The sequence below is a fragment of the Symsagittifera roscoffensis genome, chromosome 2 (assembly GCF_963678635.1).
Source record: "Symsagittifera roscoffensis chromosome 2, txSymRosc1.1, whole genome shotgun sequence".
NCBI classification, from domain to species: domain Eukaryota; kingdom Metazoa; phylum Xenacoelomorpha; order Acoela; family Convolutidae; genus Symsagittifera; species Symsagittifera roscoffensis.
The window spans coordinates 7,257,633-7,276,208 of record NC_087063.1 but is presented as its reverse complement, the minus strand read 5'-3'; the positions used below and the strand labels follow the sequence as shown (position 1 = coordinate 7,276,208).

Sequence of the window (18,576 nt, the reverse complement as noted above, 5' to 3'; positions counted from 1 at the left end):
ACTGGCACACACTTTTCCGTAGTTAATTTGTGCTTCGTCGGAAGGTTGCGCTGTGCCAATCTGGCAGAATGGCACATTTATTTTCCGTCGATATTTACTTCGGGCGAATGTTACAACTTTGGAGCTTCGAAGGGAACGGTGCAACAAGATGTTTGGCCGTAGTTCCAAATATCAAAATTATAATGATGTAGTAGCTTGCAGAATAGAGCAAGATCATTAAAAACCTGTTGGTAACAAAGAGAAAGCAAGCCCAGTAGTCCGAGTTCTCAGGAGTCGGTCCGTAACGATTGTAGCTGTGCAATCGTTACAATTCGGAATGTTCTTCCGTAAATATCGACAACTATGACTGTCGTTCGCTTTCCTTTCTTGTACGTCTTGTTTGTTTTAGCGTAAATCGTTGTTCTGATTTTAGCGGTTTCAATGTTCGCTGTAATGAAAATTGTTAAGTGTCATTCACGCCTACTTTGAAAATTTAAAAATTGTTTGGTCAATCTAAATTGATCTCTCCGTATTCGTTCAATTCAACGATTAACACTACTAATCGTTTAAAACATCAAATCCTCCCACTGAACTGTTCCGAATAAAAATTCGCCGACATGCACTTCTGGTCGAATGTCACGCTATTCATGCTATCAAGGCTTATCACACATGTTTAAACTTTCATGTTTAAACTTGTCTATGTTTTTACACAATTATAAGGCCCGCAAAAATTCTCTGTGGAACAGCGACCATTTTCTTTCGTAATATTCTCCGCAATTTGGCATGTATTTAAACGAGCTTGCTTGTTCTTATAGTTCCTTTGGGGTATTGAAATTGTTACTAAATGGTGTATTGAAATTGATGCCGAAATAAGCCTGTAACACGCTGAAGTAAAGGCTATTATTAGCTGCGAGGATTTTTAATCTTGCTAAGTTTTCAGAATTTCTGTCTTTAAAAAACCGCATCATACATCAAAATGGTGAAGGGAGACAAGCGATCATGGAAAGAATCCCGATTTAGCATGCTTACATCAAGCTTCCAAGAGAACGACCGGCTGTTCATTGTAGGAGTTGATAATGTCCAATCGAAGCAAATGCAGGATATCAGAACTAAACTAAGAGGTATTGTGCTCTTCTCTTAAAGTTATTTCGTTCAGTGACACAACCTAGAATTTGACTTGTTAACCTAGCTTGATTTTAGGAAAAGCATTTCTGCTGAATGGAAAGAACACGATGATCAGGAAAGCTTTGAGGGGATTGATGAATCAGGAAAACGGCGGTGCTTTCACATCCCTTGAAAGAATGTTTCCGACTGTCAAAGGAAACATTGCATTCGTTTTCGTGAAGACTGATTTCGGCGAGGTTAGGAAGGTCATCACCGAGGAAAGGAAACAGGCACCTGCAAGAGCTGGAGCAATTGCACCTTTGGCGGTTGAAATTCCTCCTCAAGCGACCGCTTTGGGACCTGAGAAGACCTCTTTCTTCCAGGCGCTGAATATTCCCACGAAGATCACGAAAGGATGTATCGAAATTCTGAACAAGGTCGAATTGCTGAAGGAAGGGCAAAAAGTTGGAGCCAGTGAAGCCACTCTGCTGAACATGTTGAATATATCGCCATTCTCATATGGTTTGGTCATTCAGGCTGTCTATGACCAGGTAAGGTCTCGTATCTAATTTGAAGTAATTGATTTCAAATCAGTTAACATATTTATAAATATGAACTGCGTTCAGGGTTCTGTCTACTCTCCTGAGATCTTGGACATCACTCCTGAAGACATTGCGGCCAAATTTGCGATTGGACTTGGCAACTTGGCTAGTTTGTCTCTGGCAATGGACTACCCTACGAAAGCTTCCTTGCCACACTCAGTAGTCAATGGGTTCAAAAAATTGATCGCAGTGTGCCTTGAGACAGAATATACCATAAAACAGGTTAGTTTTGCAAAAACAAATCAGATATGTTATGTGCACTGGGAAAAGATTGAGTTTCTGAGCAATGTTTTGTTCATTTTTTCTAACAACAACCTTTCAAAGGTTCACTTCTTTACTCTTGCGATAAGCAAGGGTGTTGCAATCGGGTACTAGACTTTTTTCCCGTAAATAACTTAGTTCATCACAGAATGGTAAAATGTGGACTCAGTTCATAATAAAATCCTGTTTCTTTGCTTCTCCGATTCACTTGAGCTGGAGGTAACGAATGAGCATGTGACGGCAAAGGTCTTGGGTTCGAATCTGACATGACCTGTTTTTTTTTTCAAACGGGAATCAATCACTGTTCAGATAAGTGATTGATTTTCCAACGTGCTCAAATAACATCTTGGATGTAGCCTTCTATCGTTATTGTTTTTTCTATCAGCCGGAAATGATTTACCTAACCATATATTCATGGAATGTACAGTAAATCAAGCCAAACCAACGATGCAAAATTTCAGAAGTTTTTGTAACGCTGATTTTGAAGCCATAAAGAAATATCTTGACGAAAATCCTTTCAAAGCCGTATGCTACACCAACATAAAAATTGAGTGACGAAATGTACCTAGACGAAATATTTGAATTTTGCGTTCCCAAAAAACATAGACAATTGTTGCCACCTTGGATAACCAATTTTACGTCAAACTTGATGAATAAACTCAAAACGCTAAAAACCTGTAGGAAACCATACCAACATCTTATAGGAAACATCTTATTGCAAAACTGGAAATTCAGGTGACGCAATTCTCCGAGGAATACAGGGTAACGTATCAGGAGAAACTACAGGGAACATCTGATTCTGATGTCATTTTCAAACACTTGAAAAAGCTGAAAAAAGCAGTTAGCCTACCAAAAACGCTGATAAAAGGAGATAAACCTAAACAAAGTACGCCGACTTTAAGAAATTTCGATATCTCGAACATTGAGCTCTAAAAATGACAATAAATCAAGAGGCCCAAATGGAATACCACCAGGTTTTTATCTTCAGACGTCCAGAAATCTATGTCATCTTATACGTTCAATGCTAAAGAACATTAAGCTTTTACGCAAAAGTTATGATAGTTGGAAAATGGTAGCAATGTCTTCACTTCATAAAAAAATAGATAGAAGTATGGTGGGAATTTACAGGTCATTTTTTTCCTGAATATAGATAGTAAAACCGTAGAGAAATGCATATACATAACCTTGTATAATCACTTCAGCAGATTTTCAACGAAAAGTCAGCATATTTTGCCAAGGTCGGTTCAAACTAATCTTCTTACATTTTGAAACGAATTGATGAAGCAATGTATAACAATCCGAGTTCAGAAATCATATTTTTATGCTGGTTTTTCAAAAGCCTTTGAAGATTCCCATTTTGAGTTAATACGGAAACTTGACAGCCACCCACTCCAATGTTTACAAGTCTCTTTTAGATGCTCATCGATTATCTTTAAAACCGAAAACAATTCGTCAGAGTGAAATTTTTTGAAATCACAAGTGTTGTTCACAAGGATTGTTTCTAGGACCGCTTGTTTTGCGTCGTCATAAATGATCGACCTGATGTCCTCATGGTTTTAGCACCCTACATATATGCCGACCACTTGAAATTCTTAGCTATTCGAAAAAGTTTCTGGCAAGTACAGGATTATCTTCATGCTATAGCGATGGGTGTCAACAAATAATTTCTTTTTTTAAAAAAGAATTCAATAAAAATGCATTTGCAAAAGTAAGGCATATTACTCTCTCCAATAAGGAAATCGAAAATAGCGCTCAGAACGTGAAAGACTTTCTGGTTCGAAAGAATATTCCAATTTTTAGATTTCCCACATATTGATCTAATCTACACTAACTAGGCTAGTCTCATGAAAAAAGTTGATCATAAAATGTTCTTGAAATTCGGCGAGCTTCAACGTGATCTTTTTTTCCAATGTCGAAATTTTCAAAAAATTATTATTTTTTTTCGTTTAGTTAGAGGTCATTGACAGCTTGGTCATCCAACAGCTTGTTAGCTATATTTTTGAAATTTGAGTCTCGCGTGTGTTGAAGTGTTTATCGGCTAATGACTCGAAGCTTAATGAAGACAGAACAAACTACAATCAACTCTTTAGGATATCAAAAGTTTTAATTATATAATAGTAAAAAAGTTTATCGGTTCTCATGTTTCTTTTGTATGAGGAAAATCTGATTTGTTCCCTGCTCTTTTAACTTCTTCAAATTTTGAGTCTCTTGAAAAGTGCAGACTTTCTTTGTTGGTCAGTTTTCCGATGGCTGCAAACAGGTCTGAAGACTTGATTGACGGCAAACTGTTCATACCATTGCAAGATGTGTTGTGGTTACTTTGGTTTATAAGCGTAGTAGGATTGGCGTGGGCAGATAAAGCTTTAACTTGATGATTGACATTATTGTGGTATCCATTGCTATTTGTGATCACTTGTTGCTGTTGTTGTTGTTGAATGAAGTTTAGCATTAGACTGTTGATAGTAGCTGCTGCTATATTTGGACTTTGGCTGGTGTACATTTGGACTAAGTTGTTTTTCTGCTGAGTGCACACCTTGGTAGCAGTTATGATGTCCCGATTGCACTGTGTGAGTACAACAGAGAGGTAGTCTTTTGGGAAGAAGGGGAACATTTCAGACAGCAGAGATTCCAAGTAGCCGAAAGGGACAATGGCAGAAGAAGAAGACTGAGGAGATATTGTAGCTGAGGCTATACTGGAGTTTGGGTTTTGGAAAGTCTGAGGTAGAAGGGCAAGTCTGCTCGCGTTGTCTGAAATGGCAAAATAATCTTTAATACCATAATTTTGGGTCTAAATTTTTTATCTGAGTTTGCAAAAAACAATGCAAACTTTTTGGAGAAATGTTTGTCGTTTTTATTTCTATGACTCTGCAAAGATGATTGTGGTCGCGACAATCTGGTTGGATCGGTTTTGTATGAATTTGCGCAAAATAATCCAAATTGAAAAAATTTATTCGGCAATCGGACACTGTTGTTGATTCTTGTATTTCAATAAGGTTTTATTTTAGATTGATTTTCTGAAAGAACGAAGGCCAATATCATTGTTTTTAACAGTTTTTTCCTTTTTGGATGGGATTCTAGGTTCTAACTGGTATTCCTGAAATTTAAAATGAAAAAAGAAGATGCCTTACCCAGCGAAGAAACTCCCATGCTATTATGTGTGGTCCTAGACTGCCCTAAGTTCCATCCCATGATTCTACTGCTAAACAAATCACTCCCACTTTGATCCCTCGATACCATGTCTCCAATTTGGCCACTAATGCCGGGTCCTGAATGTGCTGGACTGTTATAACCTTCCAAGTTAGCACGGGGCGAGTGACTAGTGATGGAACTGGTTTTCTCCTCTTGCGCTTGCTGTCGTCTCAAAGCAACCTAGAAATGTTTTCAGTGTTGTAAAGTGATAGTTCAAACTTAATTTAGGAATTTGTTTTGCATTTTTTTCGATATATTTCATTTCAGATATTGAAAAATATGAGGATTAAAGTTTCTAATTAAATTTATACGGGCCAACTTTGAGGACGATCTTTTTTGAAGAAATTTTTAGATACGCTTTTTTTGCGTTATTGAGCTATAAAACGAGACACCTTGAGCTAAAGTTGGATCTTTTCGAAATAATTTGGCTTTTGGATAACATGGATTTTTTCATAAGTTTGGCACAAGCTTGAAAATTTCAGTTTTTTTTTCTATGTTCGGTTTATGATATTTTGTACGAGCCAAAGTTTCGTTATCTAAAATAATTGGTGATATGGGCTACTTGTGAAGGATTTTTGTTATGAAGTTTTCTGTATGACTATTTACTTGAGCGGCCATGACTCTTTGTCTCTCGGCAATCAGCATGCACTTGGCACACATGCAGTCCTTGAATGGACAGAATCTCTTGTGACCTTTGAGTGCCGAAATGTGTCCGTGGTTGCGACATCTGGCACATTTGGGAGCTCGCATTTGCTGAAGCGATGAAGGAGTCTTGCCAGAATCGCCAGATGTTTTGTCATCGTCGTCGTCCATTTCCCTGAAGTTAAACTTAGCATTAATCAGTTTGTATGATTGGTTAATTTACTAAGTGGTCTGTAAACATCAAATCAAAGTTAGCACAAAATTCTATCAAAAGCTACAAAACGACCGTCCAATCTTTCTCGAAATGGATTTTTTAAATGGTTATTTTTCTTAGATAGTTTTTCTGTTTTCATAGAAAGGAAACATCGTTTTTGTCCAATTCCAGGATTGAATAGAGGGTTATATATTAAAAATTGTCTTACGAGAGTTCATCAGTATCCTTGTTCTTTACGGTTTTTGTTTCGATCCTCGGGTTCTTGGCTTTTTTGGGATTGTCTTCAAAGACGTCATCATCGGGATCATCGTCTTCATAGGGTCTGAAAGGAGGCCTTTGTCGGGTTGTCTGTTTTGCAGTGGGTATCTTTTTCAGTTCTGATTTGCTGCTCATTTTGAAAATACTTCTTCAACTGTTTCTCAAAGTTGTTTTCGCTAAGTTTTGTGGCTGTCTTCTGAAATGGTAGATATCAAATGTTGCTTAGGAAATTAAGTTTCAATTTGCAAATATTTTAATAAATTTTCCCAATCCCAAATGGGTGATTTTCAATTTGGGCAATCTGCGAGTAATGAAAAGCGGATAATCTGGTTGGATATTGAGAGTGTATTTGGAAAATCACTGATCAGAATTGGGCAGTCTGTTTGGGATTAGTTTGGAAAGTGAGAAGATACTGAAATCTTAAATGGGCTAGGTCCAAATTATCGGGTGAAGAGCGAGGGCGGGTTTTGAGGTTCGAAAATATGTTTCTTAGTCGATGGTGGATCATATATTTTGTTAGTAACAATGTTATGATAGGTGTTGCGGCCATATGTTGCCGAAATGAACTGCCTCGCTTCGGGCGGGAAGATCGGTCGGCCGGTTGTCGTTTGTTTTGTGTTGGGTGGCTGTAGGGGCCAAGAAGCGCGGAAACAAGTTAAGCGAGTGATATGATAAATGGGCAAAGTTTAACTTCGCTTTGAAGTTTAGAATGCTGACCAAATGTTATTTTGTTATTTAAAATATCAATTTACACCTTGTTAGCGCCAAATGATAATAATTAGTAACATTACCAGGTCGAGGAGCCAAAAGTTATAACTGTGTCCAGATGTAGGGAGGGGTTAGCCAGTCAATTGTACTCTCTAAGTGCCCTTATTAAAACTACAAGTCTGTTATTATAACTGGCTAAACTAACTTTTATCATATTGCACTTCCCCCCAATCTAAACTCGCTAGCAACGTTAACAAACATAACGAGGAGAGCGCACTTCTGCTTTCTTAATTAGATCCATACCACTGTAGCACACTTAGGACAGCCTCCGATCGGAATCAGGGTAGCACTCACTTCTTAAGACAGCCTCCAGATCTGAATAACCCCAAAGGAAGTTGCTTCATACGGCCTAATTTCACTCCTATCACGCTCAATGTCCTACTGCCGCCACCCATCGCCGGGTCTCATTAACCAGGTCATTTTAACCAGAAGTCCCCATGTTTACTTGTTGAACTTCTTAATAACTGAGTTCCGAGAAAAAAATTCCAACTAAGGTAGAGTGGTTAGGACAGCTAAAAATGTTTGTTCCAATCTAATCGGAAGAAAGGGAGTTTCTTCTGATCGAGATTTTTGTGAAAGAAGATATAAGAATTTTTTCAACGAGGTGTTGGAGTGTTTTCTGGGATGTGGTTCATTCATTGAAATTAGTAGATAGCACGTGGCTTGCCAAAATAAATATAATGGAATTGCATCAAGTGTTCTTGTTGTTGGAGATGGATGTGCGCTCTCTTGCAATCTTGTTACCTCCCAAAATTCACTGATGATTAAATGATATGAAATTATGGATCGTTACTGTCGAGTACATTACTCCCTGATTTGTTGTTATTCCTATCATTTTAGGGAAATTGGTAATCGTTTTGTGAATGAGGTAACTGGATAGTGTGAGCTCCGTGTGGGTCTCGAACTCTTGACCTCCTGATTTGGGATGTTTTTTAATATCAATGCCCCTCTGAATTTTGTTTAACATCTTTTAATGATATTTGTTTGTGTAAGTTACCTGATGGAGTTGTTTGAAGAATCGGCAGCAATTCTTGTAGCTTTTAGAATGCAGACGCTGTGAGATGATGTGTAACTTGTGTCAAGTTTGTCGATGATATGCAATTACTTTAATTTAATTCTAATTTTGACAGACAAAAATTAGATAAATAAGTTTGGTCCTTCAATTCTAGAAGTAGTTAAACTGGATTTACTTTTGCGAGACCGTGTTAATAAAGCTTGTAATAAAATAGTGAAAGTGTTACCTCTCAAGATATATTTGTTGAGAACAGAGCGTAATTTGTTAAAATGGGTTTTGGTTTTGACATTCAATTTTAATAAGGTCTCGCTAATTTACGAAGGCTTGTTTGCTTTCGGCTGGTAATGTCTTGCAGAGCCTTTACCAATAAAAACTTTTGATAATCTGGTACAATAGTGACGTTGAAAAGTTGCGACTTTCTTTGAAACGGTCGAGGGTTAATTTGAAATTAGGGTGACAGATTAAAATCAAGGAAGTTTATGGCAAAAATAGTAACATTGAAGTTATGGGTTTTGGTAATATAACAACTCACGAGTTTTTTGTTGCCGGTGCTATAGACATAACAACGGCGTGCTGTTTCAAACAGATCAAACAACGTGATAATGTGAACGTTATTTTAGTACTAATTGATACAACTTGTTAATTTTGTGGAGTACAACAACAGTGCTACGTTTCTTCAGATCGCCAGAATAGCCCGAAACCTAATCGCAGATATTCTTGAGGTTACAACACGCCACTACAATAAATGTCAGATTTATAGGTGGAAACGAATCTTTGATTTACGCGTCGGAGTGAGCCTTTCGAGTTAAGAAGGAAAACATTTAGTTTATTAATTTGGCCACCTAGCTTCCGTTTTGAGGCTGAAATTAATTAATGAATGATTAAGTATTTTGTCAACTAAAACAAAGGATTACGCTCTTAAAAGAGACGTTAGTTTATTAATTCAGGTGGCTCTTACAGGTAAATTTAGTTAACGTTTTCCGATTGTCTTTCATCGGCCAGCAAGTGGTGTGTTTTTAATTAGAACATGCTATAACATTCACCAATATGGAGTAAGGAAGCAAATATATTCGCAATATCTGCTCCTGGAAAATTTGTCTTTGAGTTTTGAGTTTCATTGTTAATAGTTGTTTTTTTTTAGCCAAACAATAGGTATCGGTATGATAGTTTTTTCTCTAAGAAAAGTAAAAAGGGAGGAAGAATCCCGTTATTTTGCTTGAGAGCTCAAAACACAAATAAGCAGATGGAAAACATTTTTTGGAAGTACTCAAACGCCTGAATTTTCGCCTGATTGAATGATGCATCTATGTTAAAGAGTAGTAGTACACACGCTTATATAGGTCGCGATGATTTTTTTTGTTTTTTTTTTCGGGAAAAGTCTTAGTTTGTTCAGGCTCAATTTTACTTTTTCGCGGTTTGACTTAAGGTTTCTTTTTAAGCTCAGGTCATTTCCTTTGTTAAAAGGAAGGTAAAATCCGCTATCGAACAGCAAAAGTGTAAAGGTCACGAAAAACGTGATCGATTTCTACTTTCGAAAATGGAATTTAATTAATTATCAGGTTTCTTATTTTACTCATGATCCAGTTTTCTCAAATTGAGTTAATTTTATCAAAAAAATGCCAATCATAAATTGTGTTAGAAATTCAAAGAGCGTCAATTGCATCTATTTTATTAAATTCGAAAGATGAGGTTTTTTTCAAAAAACAGTTAGTATTTTTTTTCTGGTTACTTGCGTTCATTGTCTCTTTTTCAACTGTCTATTGTTTTTTGAGTGGCATTGGTCAATCCAACAATAGGTACTAGAATGATATTTTGTTCTCTTTATAAATCAAAAAGGGACAGTAAATTCCCGTGTTTTGGGTTTAAAGCTCAACACAATTTTGCATTAAGTTAAACAAATGCAAAAGCTGTTTTGAAAACGCCTTATTTTTTATCAGAGACGCTGTACAGCTTGTCGAAAGGTCAGGGAAAATCTAATCTCTGTGTTCTAGGCTGAAGGTCTTTTGACCCTGCTGTCTGACCCCGAAGCTCTGGCAGCAGCCCAAGCAGCATCTGCCGCTGTTTCCGGGCCAGCCACTGGAGGAGCCCAAGCCGAGACCAAGAAGGAGGAAGCCAAGAAAGAAGAATCGGAGGAAGAGTCCGATGATGACATGGGATTCGGTCTCTTTGACTAACCTTCCAGAACATTCTAGAACAAAATTCTGGAACATTTTCGTGGTCTGCTGAACTAGTGTCACCGATAATTCTTCAACATGAACAATTGTTTTTAAAAGACAATATGCTGAAGTAGTTGCTGATGCATTAGTTGTTGTGGATCTGTTTCTGTTCTTTGATGAGTGTTGATGGAATATTTTAATCGAAGATCGAATTTAATTTTCCGTCTCGTAATTTTTTAACTGATTATTTGCAGCAGTGTTTCTGAACAAGTATAAGGAGTCTTTGTTTGATTTGAAGGTTTTGAAAAAAAGAATGCCAATTTGAGATCTGCAAGCACTGTCGACACTTTGAACTTAGTTGAACCATTCCAATAACAACCTTACGCAAGGCAGCTGAAGCATCGCAATTGGGCCAGAACTTTTACTGCCAGCAGTGTATAATAAAGTTCTTCTGAAAATTTTTGCAAAATATGGTCATTTGAGTGTTTAGAGAGATCGGGAAATAGTCGCTGAGGCTAGTTGCCTCTAAAAACGGTCAATTTTTCTGAAAATAATTGTGGCCGAAATATTCTGGACTACTTTGCACAATAATCATTGGAAAGGGTCGAGTTAAAAACATATTGAAGCCTTTCTAGTCGTGACATGAAAAACGCTATGAAAAAATTTTCAGTGTCGAGAAAAACTGCGAGAAATTTTTGAATTTTGTTGTAATTTCGAGCGATTAAAGTAACGTTCTCGAAATGAAGATTGGCCATCTAGGCCAAGGAAACTTGCTTTTACTAAAGGGAGACCAGTTTTGAAATCTTCATTTATTGCTTCCTTGGCAACAAACGTTTTCAAGAAAAATTAATTTGGACAAAACTTTTTCATTGTTTTTGTTATAATTTTTTTTGCAGAAATTTGTTCGAATATGCTTGAATGACTAAACTTATACGCCTTTGTAAAGTTATTTCATCACGCACAAGCAGCGACCTTAATTTTAGAAAAAGAGAATTTTTTTGCTGTTTTTATAAATGTGGTCGGAACCTTCTGTGCTACATGCGCAGCAACCGGCTATCCTTGTTCTTATTTGGCTTTATGTGGAAAAGTTCTTTTAATCTGCTCATGTTGATTTTCCCTCAATGCGCCAGTTTTTTCATGCTTAACAGTCAATGCTTCAAATCAAGACGCTTCTGTTGGTCGAGTTGATTTTTAAAAAGAAACTCAGTTTAATTTTTCTGTTATGTTTTCAAACTTCAAATTCACTTCGTTTTTCTATTGGAAGACAAATTGCGCTCCCCATTTACAAATGTGCCAATGAGGTGAACTGATATTTAGTTTCAGTATTTGGCTTTAGTTTCTAGGTTTTCCGAAGGACTACCTATCGATCCAGGTTGCACATTTTCTACTAGTCAATCATTGACAATTTGGAATTAACAAAAAATCATAGAAAAAAATACAAGCTGAAAATTTCTCAGTTAAACTTCTGCTTCTTTTTTTTGCAAAGATATCAGCAAGTAGAGAATTCTATGCTACTTGATTCGCCACACTCCCTTTTTCTTGTTAACACAAGTAAAGGCTAGGGTTATATCTTGTTGACTTTTTTTTCAACTCAATTGGTATAGTTTCGGGTTCAACAAATTGGCGGAACTTTTGCTGCAATGCAGTGGCATTTTCATAGCTTGCTAGCATGCATCGTCTTTGTGTTATATATTAAACAATTTGATTTAACGCCAATATATTTGAAAATTCACATAACATAGGGTTAGCTCAAAACTCATTTTATTTTCAAGATTTATGTCGACCTGATTTCGAGTTCAATGATCTGTTTAACCTAATATTTAACAGCTGAAATGATCATTCCGATTTTTTGAAAAAGCAGAAATATACGAATTTAATTTGATTTTAATTGATAGCCGGAGCCACTGTTAATTCAGGTTGTTTGGTAATTACACTAGCTAGCTTGCATGCCTTCCACGGTCAGTCTACTTTTTCTTGCCCAAGTCGCACATTGTGTAAAGTTAATCCAATTCACTTACACATCATATGTAGCTATATCTAGCATTGTGCATTCTTTTCTGCCTGTGTCTAAGAAAAAGTATGCTTGAAAGTATGGAAGGGAAACGGCCATGCCAAAGTGGCTTAAAAAATGTAGCTACATAGGTTCGAATCCCGTAGAAATGTTTTTTTTTTTAGATACGCCACCATAATTTAATGAGCCGGAGTAAAATTAGTCGAAGTGAAGTTGTGCCAGGCAGCCCTTAGGCTTGATTTTTTGCATTCGATTTTTTTAAATAGTTGATAATAAATGTAATTGGAATGCTTAAGCGTAATCTAATTAAACCCCATTAGCCGGACTTAAGCGCAGTATTGTTGCATGCCTGGTGTTTTGATTTTTCCTGATTGACAATTTAAATGCATGCCTGAATTTCGAAAAATAAATTGACTAGATGACTTTATTCAGTTAACTTAGTGCAGCTTAAATATAACGAGCCTAAAGAAAGTTAGTGAATTTTTTGTTTTAGACTCTACGTCAAAGTTTAAACTCTGAATAACTTCGTGTTTAATTTCGCGACTGTTCAAACTTTAGACTTTGAATAACTTCGAGTTCAAAAGTTTTTAGCTTCAGATTACATCATGCAGACTATGTTTCCGCCCACAGCTGCGGTGGGATTTCAAGGTCATCCGACAAATACTCCCGCGGCCAATCAGAATGTGATCAGACACAATTGCCGAGTTGCTCTGATCGGAACCAAGGTGCAGAGCCCTCTCATGAACATCTGTCGTAGTTGCAATAGTCCAATCATTCTTCACGGACGATTCGTGAGTTTGTTTGGTTGCTTCTTACGCTTTCGATTAGCAAGTAGAGTCAAATTGGAACATATACTTTTGAAGTGTGATTTTTTTTTCGAGAAGTCTGAAAATTTGTTTTTGATTTTTCGCGGTTTGACTTTTGATTTTTTTCAGCTCAGTTCATTTCTTTTGTTAAACGGAAGGCCAACTCCACTATTTACAGCGAAAGTGTAAAGGTCACGAAAAACTTGATCGACTTCTAATTTCGAAATTGGAACTTAATTATCGAATTTCACCTATTTTACCTATTGATCTAGTTTTCTCAATTGGGTTAATTTAATCAAAGAAGTGTCAATCATAAGTTGCTCGAGTAATTCAAACAGATTTAAGGCCATCTTTTTTTCTATGAAATTCAAAAGTTTTTTCATAAGGTAAGTCTGTAGTTTTTTTCTGTTTACTTGCGTTCATTGACATTTTTCTAACTATACAGTGGCTAAGCTTTTCCATTTAAACAATTTCTCCAACAGAATCATAAATAATTTTCTCAAATCTGCATATAAAACACAAGATTTCTTTGAAATAGAAGTGGAAGGAAGTTAACACTCTCTAATAACAAAAGTAAAAATGGCTAAAAAACGTGAATGAAATTTTAATTTTCAAAGTACTTAAACTTTATGATTTTCAGCGGAATACAAAAATACCTTTTGATCTTTTTTTCTTTATTTGGGTGAGTTTTAGCAAAAAAATGTGTCAAACATCAAAGATTTTTTAAAATTCAAAGAGCATCAAAGGTGATACATTTTAAGTTCATTGAACTTCAAGACAAATCCCACTTGGCCTAGGGGTAACGCGATTGCCTTTTTACCCTAAGGTCTGGGACACTCGAGTCCTTGCAGAAACTCATTATTTTTTGAATATTTATGAAAACGAAATTTTTTTTTGGCAAAAATTGAACTTTCTCTTTAAATTGAACTGCATAATTTCCGTTTTTTCGTTTTTTTTCTTATTGTTGTTCAATCGACTTGAAAGTGTTCGGTTTATACCTAATCGACGTAATTGTTCCATATTTCGTCGTTTGATGAGGGACACGTATTTTTTATGCATTCGAGTATTTGAAGGGGAATTTAATTTTTTTTTTGTAGAAAAAGTTTTTCATGAAATAATTTTTTTTCGGCTTTACGGGTGTCTGCTCAAAAAATTGTCGGCTGTGTTTCCGCTTCCCTAATATTTTCCTGTAAAGTTTAATGTTGATTTGTCTGATTTGGTATGTTTTTTATTTTTTAGAAAACGAAACTTATCGTAGACAAATTGTGACAAAGATATGAAAATTATGGTAGATTTAGCTTTTCTCGACTTTTTTTACACTAGCGAACTTAGTGAGCGTTAGTGTTATACTACGACCTTTTTTTCTAACCTAAGTCGCAAATGTTGATGCCACTTGTGGGGCACCTTTTACAGCTTTTTGATAGCATGTGCTTTGACATTCGAATAGTTATAAGTTAACTGGTTGATGCCTTTGTAATTCATCAAATGAACCTAAATTAGTTATTTGTTTCAAACAACTCAACAATATCAAAAACCGATGTCAGAAGTTTTCTAACTCAAGATATATCGCAATTTTTGAAGTGCAAAACTTAAACACTGTGGCTTTATGCTTTCCAATTTATTACATGCAAAATTAGTGTGGATGACTTTCATTTTGTTATATTCCAAACTATTTCTTGAAAAATTGTGTCTAATTGTTTTTGGTGCCACTTTTGCTACCTAGCATGGGAAATTTGTTAGCATATGTAGCTGCTCTATTTGTGACTAGTGTTTGTCGGTTAAGTGTTCGTGGCCGAGAGGGCTGGGCGTGAGACTCCAATTCTCGAGCTTGCAGATTCGAAGCTCATACGAAGCAAAGTCTTAATAATTTGAGGCTTATTTCTATCTTCTTTCATTTCATTTTATAAAGCTGCTTTTTTGTCGTGTTTTTCGCTAGTTTTTGCGAAGCGCGGCTTTGCCTCTCTGTCGAATCTTTTTTCGACTGAGCGGCTTTCGTCTCAATTTCTAGCTGGTAGTTAGTCATGCTTTGTTTTTGTTGTATCAAAAGTGGTGCGAAGCTCTGCGTCGCCTCTTTGTCCAAATGTCTGTTAGCTTTTTTCAAAAAAATTAAAATGGTCCAATTGCGCTCAAGGATCACAAAATTGTTTGGAGTTAGCAGCATTCAGAAAGAATTTTTTTGTTTCGAATTTTTTTTCTGACTGCCGAACTGAAAAATAGTTACTTCTTAATTTATATTGAATCGTTTTTGCTTACAGTTTTTCTCGTTTTTCTCTCACAGTTTTTTTATAGGCTAGCGTTATTTAAAGTAAAAAAAATGTAAGAGCATGCAATTAACTCAGTTATGAACATGTCTTAGCAACCAAATCAGCTATGAGAACCAAAGTAGCGGCCTGATTCGAAATTATTAATTTTTAATTAGATGTGCCTTGTTAAAGACTGTTTTCTATTTTGTAATGATATTAAACTTTTTCGGCATAATTTAGATCCCCTGCAAACATATCATGTGTGTCACCTGTGCAGCCTCCATCACCAGTCAAGAGTGTCCGATCTGCAACCAGAAATTTAACAAAATTGAACAAAACAGCACTGTGTTTATCTGTCCTTTCCAGACACCGGACAACGCCCCATGTGAGCGATCCTATCTCAGCGAACGAGACTTAGTTGCTCATGTTAAAATGCGCCATGATGAAATTGATGTCGAAAAATTTTCAGCCGGGAAACCATTAGTTTTACCAAGTAGAGAATCTTACGTAAACTTACCGATGCCGAAAATCGAAATCCTGCCGATGGTGCCGACCGCTCCGGTTTCTGAGATGTCGCCGCAACAGGAGCATCAGCAGAATCAGAACGCTCAGCCCATAAGCACAATAGGCCATGACGTAGACCATCGTCAGTCCCCAGGAAGTTTTAGAGGTCAATATCAGCCTAGACATCAAGGATACTCTCCGAGAGGGGGTCCATACTCTAGACCTGATTTCCAGGGTTCTCCTCGAGGCCGAGGAGGGTACTCGTACAGGCCTAGATACCCGTACAGGCCTAGAGGAAATTGGAACCAGTCACCGAATTGATTGTTGATAAGTTTTCTGATTTCAAAAGTTCTGTTGATTGTTTTGTCGAACTCTACGTTAGTAATTAAAATATATCCGAAGACTGACTTTTTTTCAAAAGTATAGCTAAGATATGTTATGCAATTGTGAAAATTTGAATCTCAAGTTTCAGCACCCATACGTATAGTTCATGACTTTCATGTTGTTGCTACCAATAAATACTGTATGGTGTAAACAAAGTAAAAATTGGTTTGCATCCTGGAAATCACAATTTATCAATGAAATCCATTTACATTAGAAGCAATTGACTCGTAGTCAGTAATGATCAAAGGTAAGTCTTAACTAATTGGTGGATACTGTCTGGTAATTTTGTTTCTGGTTACGCGAAATAAAAAAATAAATGCGAAAAAAATAATGCAAAAAAAAAACTGGCCAACTTTTTTGTACACTTTTCATTTCTTAAGCTGGAATGATATTAATGAAGCTTCATTATCGTTTACCGCTGTCGAAAGAAATTCAGATTTGGATATTTTTGTATCGCTGACGGCTTTCATTGAATCAGATATCACAAACACGGGCTCACTTAGGTCTTCCGAGTTATCATGGTAGAGCTGCGAAATTCTCGATTTAGGATAATTTTTCTATACTGACAAATTTCGATCGTATTTAAATTAAAAGCTCGAATATTTCAAATGAATTCTTACGAGAAACGAAAATTAGAAATTTTGTCAAAACTTTACACCGAGAATAATTGTTTTTTTAGGTAACAAGGAACGCAGTGAAGACACTTATTAAGACTGTGTTGATTTTTTTTCTAGCCCATTTTGATTTTTTGCTTTTCGAATTATGATTTTTGTCCAATATGATTTTTGTCCAATATGATTTTTGTCCAAGCTCAATACAAATTCATTTGGTAGGCAAATTGAGCTCTCTAGTTACGGAAGTAGAAGTGGCACGAAAAAATGTTTTGCGACTTCTAGCTTCAGAATTGATGATAATTTCGTGGATTTTTTTAAATTAGGCTCATTTGGTTTTTTTGTTTTTTTATTTTGCCAGGCTCATTTGGTTTTGCGAGGTTTGACTTTAATTTTCTTTTGAAGTTCAGTTCATTTCCTGTGTGAAAGCAAAAGTGAAAAGGTCACTAAAAACGTGATCGTCTCGTAATTTCGAAAATGGGTTTTAATTTCAGACTTAATAGCGAATTGAGTTGTTTTGAAAATCGAACACGAAAAAGGTGAAATGTTGTCACGAATAGAATTTAATTGCAACTAACTGCTGAGGAAATTAGAAGATGCTTATCTGCAATTATCTTTGGCCTGCAAAAAACCGAAATTACGAAACGGTATTCTTAAAGCAAACCTAAGTGTATTTAAAAGCTGGGTTTTACCTTTATAATTGGGTTTTACCATTATGGGGTTTTTTTTTAAAAACAAAAACTGTTATAACCTGTCAGATGAATAAAGTTTTAAATCCAGAGTTATGGCCATGTAAAAACCAAACCAGCTTTTAATTTATTTTTGCACTCAGAGACGTCTGAATACAGGCATAATTTGTCTAATGACGATCTCTCAGACCGGGTTCTTTGAAGGGGGTTATTTACAAAAAAAAACATAATTTGATAAATGTGGACCTATACTGGAAACAGTTTTTTATTAACTATCCTATATGTCCTTGAATTAGGTTCTGAAATGCATTTACTCTTCTGTCAATTACGTGGACTTGATTTGATGAAGTTACGAGTGAAAACTGTGAAACTAAAAATCCGGGCAAAACAGTTGAATTTGAAGTAAAACCAATGAGAAGACCATTACTGATTGCAAATGGAACAGTTATTGTGATGGTGAATATCAAAGTTTTGCTGATAAGAAGTATGATAATAGAAAACTAGAAGTTGTGAGTCAGAAAATTTTCTTGACAATCCACAAAATGTTCAACCCGCAAACGACAACAGATATTTTGATTTGAGTAATGGAAATTTTGAAGTTCAAAGTTTTGTCCAAAAGATGAAGTGATTTGAGATATCCTGTTGAAAAATGATTAAGAATTCGCTAATATTTTTGAAATATTACCGAGAATGGAGATGATTGTCTTAGGATTAATTATTACACTTGCGAGAGCAAGTGTCTTGTAATCAAGAACTAGTCTATTTTTTCCGGAAAAACTTTTCGTATAAATTTGAAATAAATTGAGCTTGCTTTGTGCAACCTTAATATCTTGGAGTGTCCTTCTCACTTGGTCTGGAGGTAATGCAGTGGCTTTGTCATCCTTTGGTATGGGTACCGAGTCCTTGCAGGAATTTATTTTTTTTTCATCTGAATTTTCCCGGAAAAAAATTCAGGTTCATACAAATCTGAATTTTTTCCGAGAAAATTTTTATCGCTTGTCTGCTTATGTTTTGTCGACTTGGTTGACACGTCGCGGAATTTTCTTGTTCTTCAAGCCTTTTCCCCTGAAATTGCAAGTATTGTCGATTTTCTTCTGTAATTTAAATTTTACTAGCCCTGGCTTTGCATCTTTCCCCGTT

General features: G+C 36.0%; 4 protein-coding genes across 4 annotated transcripts in view; 2 read left to right on the top strand and 2 right to left on the bottom strand.

Annotated features, from left to right (window-relative positions):
- The window catches only part of LOC134840426 (phosphatidylinositol 3-kinase catalytic subunit type 3-like), a 513,967-nt gene that overhangs the window by 244,273 nt on the left and 251,118 nt on the right, over window positions 1-18,576 (bottom strand). The gene's annotated exons all lie outside the window — the stretch shown is intronic.
- On the top strand, window positions 917-10,420 carry LOC134840155 (large ribosomal subunit protein uL10-like). Its single transcript, XM_063855863.1, has 4 exons — window positions 917-1,100; window positions 1,180-1,634; window positions 1,710-1,907; window positions 10,024-10,420. Exons 1-4 carry the CDS (start codon window positions 956-958, stop codon window positions 10,204-10,206), a joined length of 981 nt encoding a protein of 326 aa, XP_063711933.1. The 5' UTR covers window positions 917-955; the 3' UTR covers window positions 10,207-10,420.
- LOC134840154 (doublesex- and mab-3-related transcription factor A2-like) lies at window positions 4,082-6,686 on the bottom strand. The gene is made up of 4 exons (XM_063855862.1): window positions 6,200-6,686; window positions 5,742-5,952; window positions 5,075-5,315; window positions 4,082-4,694 (listed from the first exon to the last, which is right to left on the bottom strand). Exons 1-4 carry the CDS (start codon window positions 6,382-6,384, stop codon window positions 4,084-4,086), a joined length of 1,248 nt encoding a protein of 415 aa, XP_063711932.1. The 5' UTR covers window positions 6,385-6,686; the 3' UTR covers window positions 4,082-4,083.
- Window positions 12,794-16,153, top strand: LOC134840278 (E3 ubiquitin-protein ligase Hakai-like). The gene is made up of 2 exons (XM_063856030.1): window positions 12,794-12,990; window positions 15,489-16,153. Exons 1-2 carry the CDS (start codon window positions 12,805-12,807, stop codon window positions 16,071-16,073), a joined length of 771 nt encoding a protein of 256 aa, XP_063712100.1. The 5' UTR covers window positions 12,794-12,804; the 3' UTR covers window positions 16,074-16,153.

What these genes read in the sequence shown, in the direction of transcription:
- LOC134840155 (XM_063855863.1), top strand. Translation starts at nt 956, where the DNA reads ATGGTGAAGGGAGACAAGCGATCATGGAAAGAATCCCGATTTAGCATG. An exon ending in TATCAGAACTAAACTAAGAG is followed by an intron (nt 1,101 to 1,179) that starts GTATTGTGCTCT and finishes GCTTGATTTTAG; the next exon opens with GAAAAGCATTTCTGCTGAAT. An exon ending in TTCAGGCTGTCTATGACCAG is followed by an intron (nt 1,635 to 1,709) that starts GTAAGGTCTCGT and finishes AACTGCGTTCAG; the next exon opens with GGTTCTGTCTACTCTCCTGA.
- LOC134840154 (XM_063855862.1), bottom strand. Translation starts at nt 6,384, where the DNA reads ATGAGCAGCAAATCAGAACTGAAAAAGATACCCACTGCAAAACAGACA. An exon ending in AAGGATACTGATGAACTCTC is followed by an intron (nt 5,953 to 6,199) that starts GTAAGACAATTT and finishes GTTTAACTTCAG; the next exon opens with GGAAATGGACGACGACGATG. An exon ending in AAAGAGTCATGGCCGCTCAA is followed by an intron (nt 5,316 to 5,741) that starts GTAAATAGTCAT and finishes AAACATTTCTAG; the next exon opens with GTTGCTTTGAGACGACAGCA.
- LOC134840278 (XM_063856030.1), top strand. Translation starts at nt 12,805, where the DNA reads ATGCAGACTATGTTTCCGCCCACAGCTGCGGTGGGATTTCAAGGTCAT. An exon ending in TCATTCTTCACGGACGATTC is followed by an intron (nt 12,991 to 15,488) that starts GTGAGTTTGTTT and finishes GGCATAATTTAG; the next exon opens with ATCCCCTGCAAACATATCAT.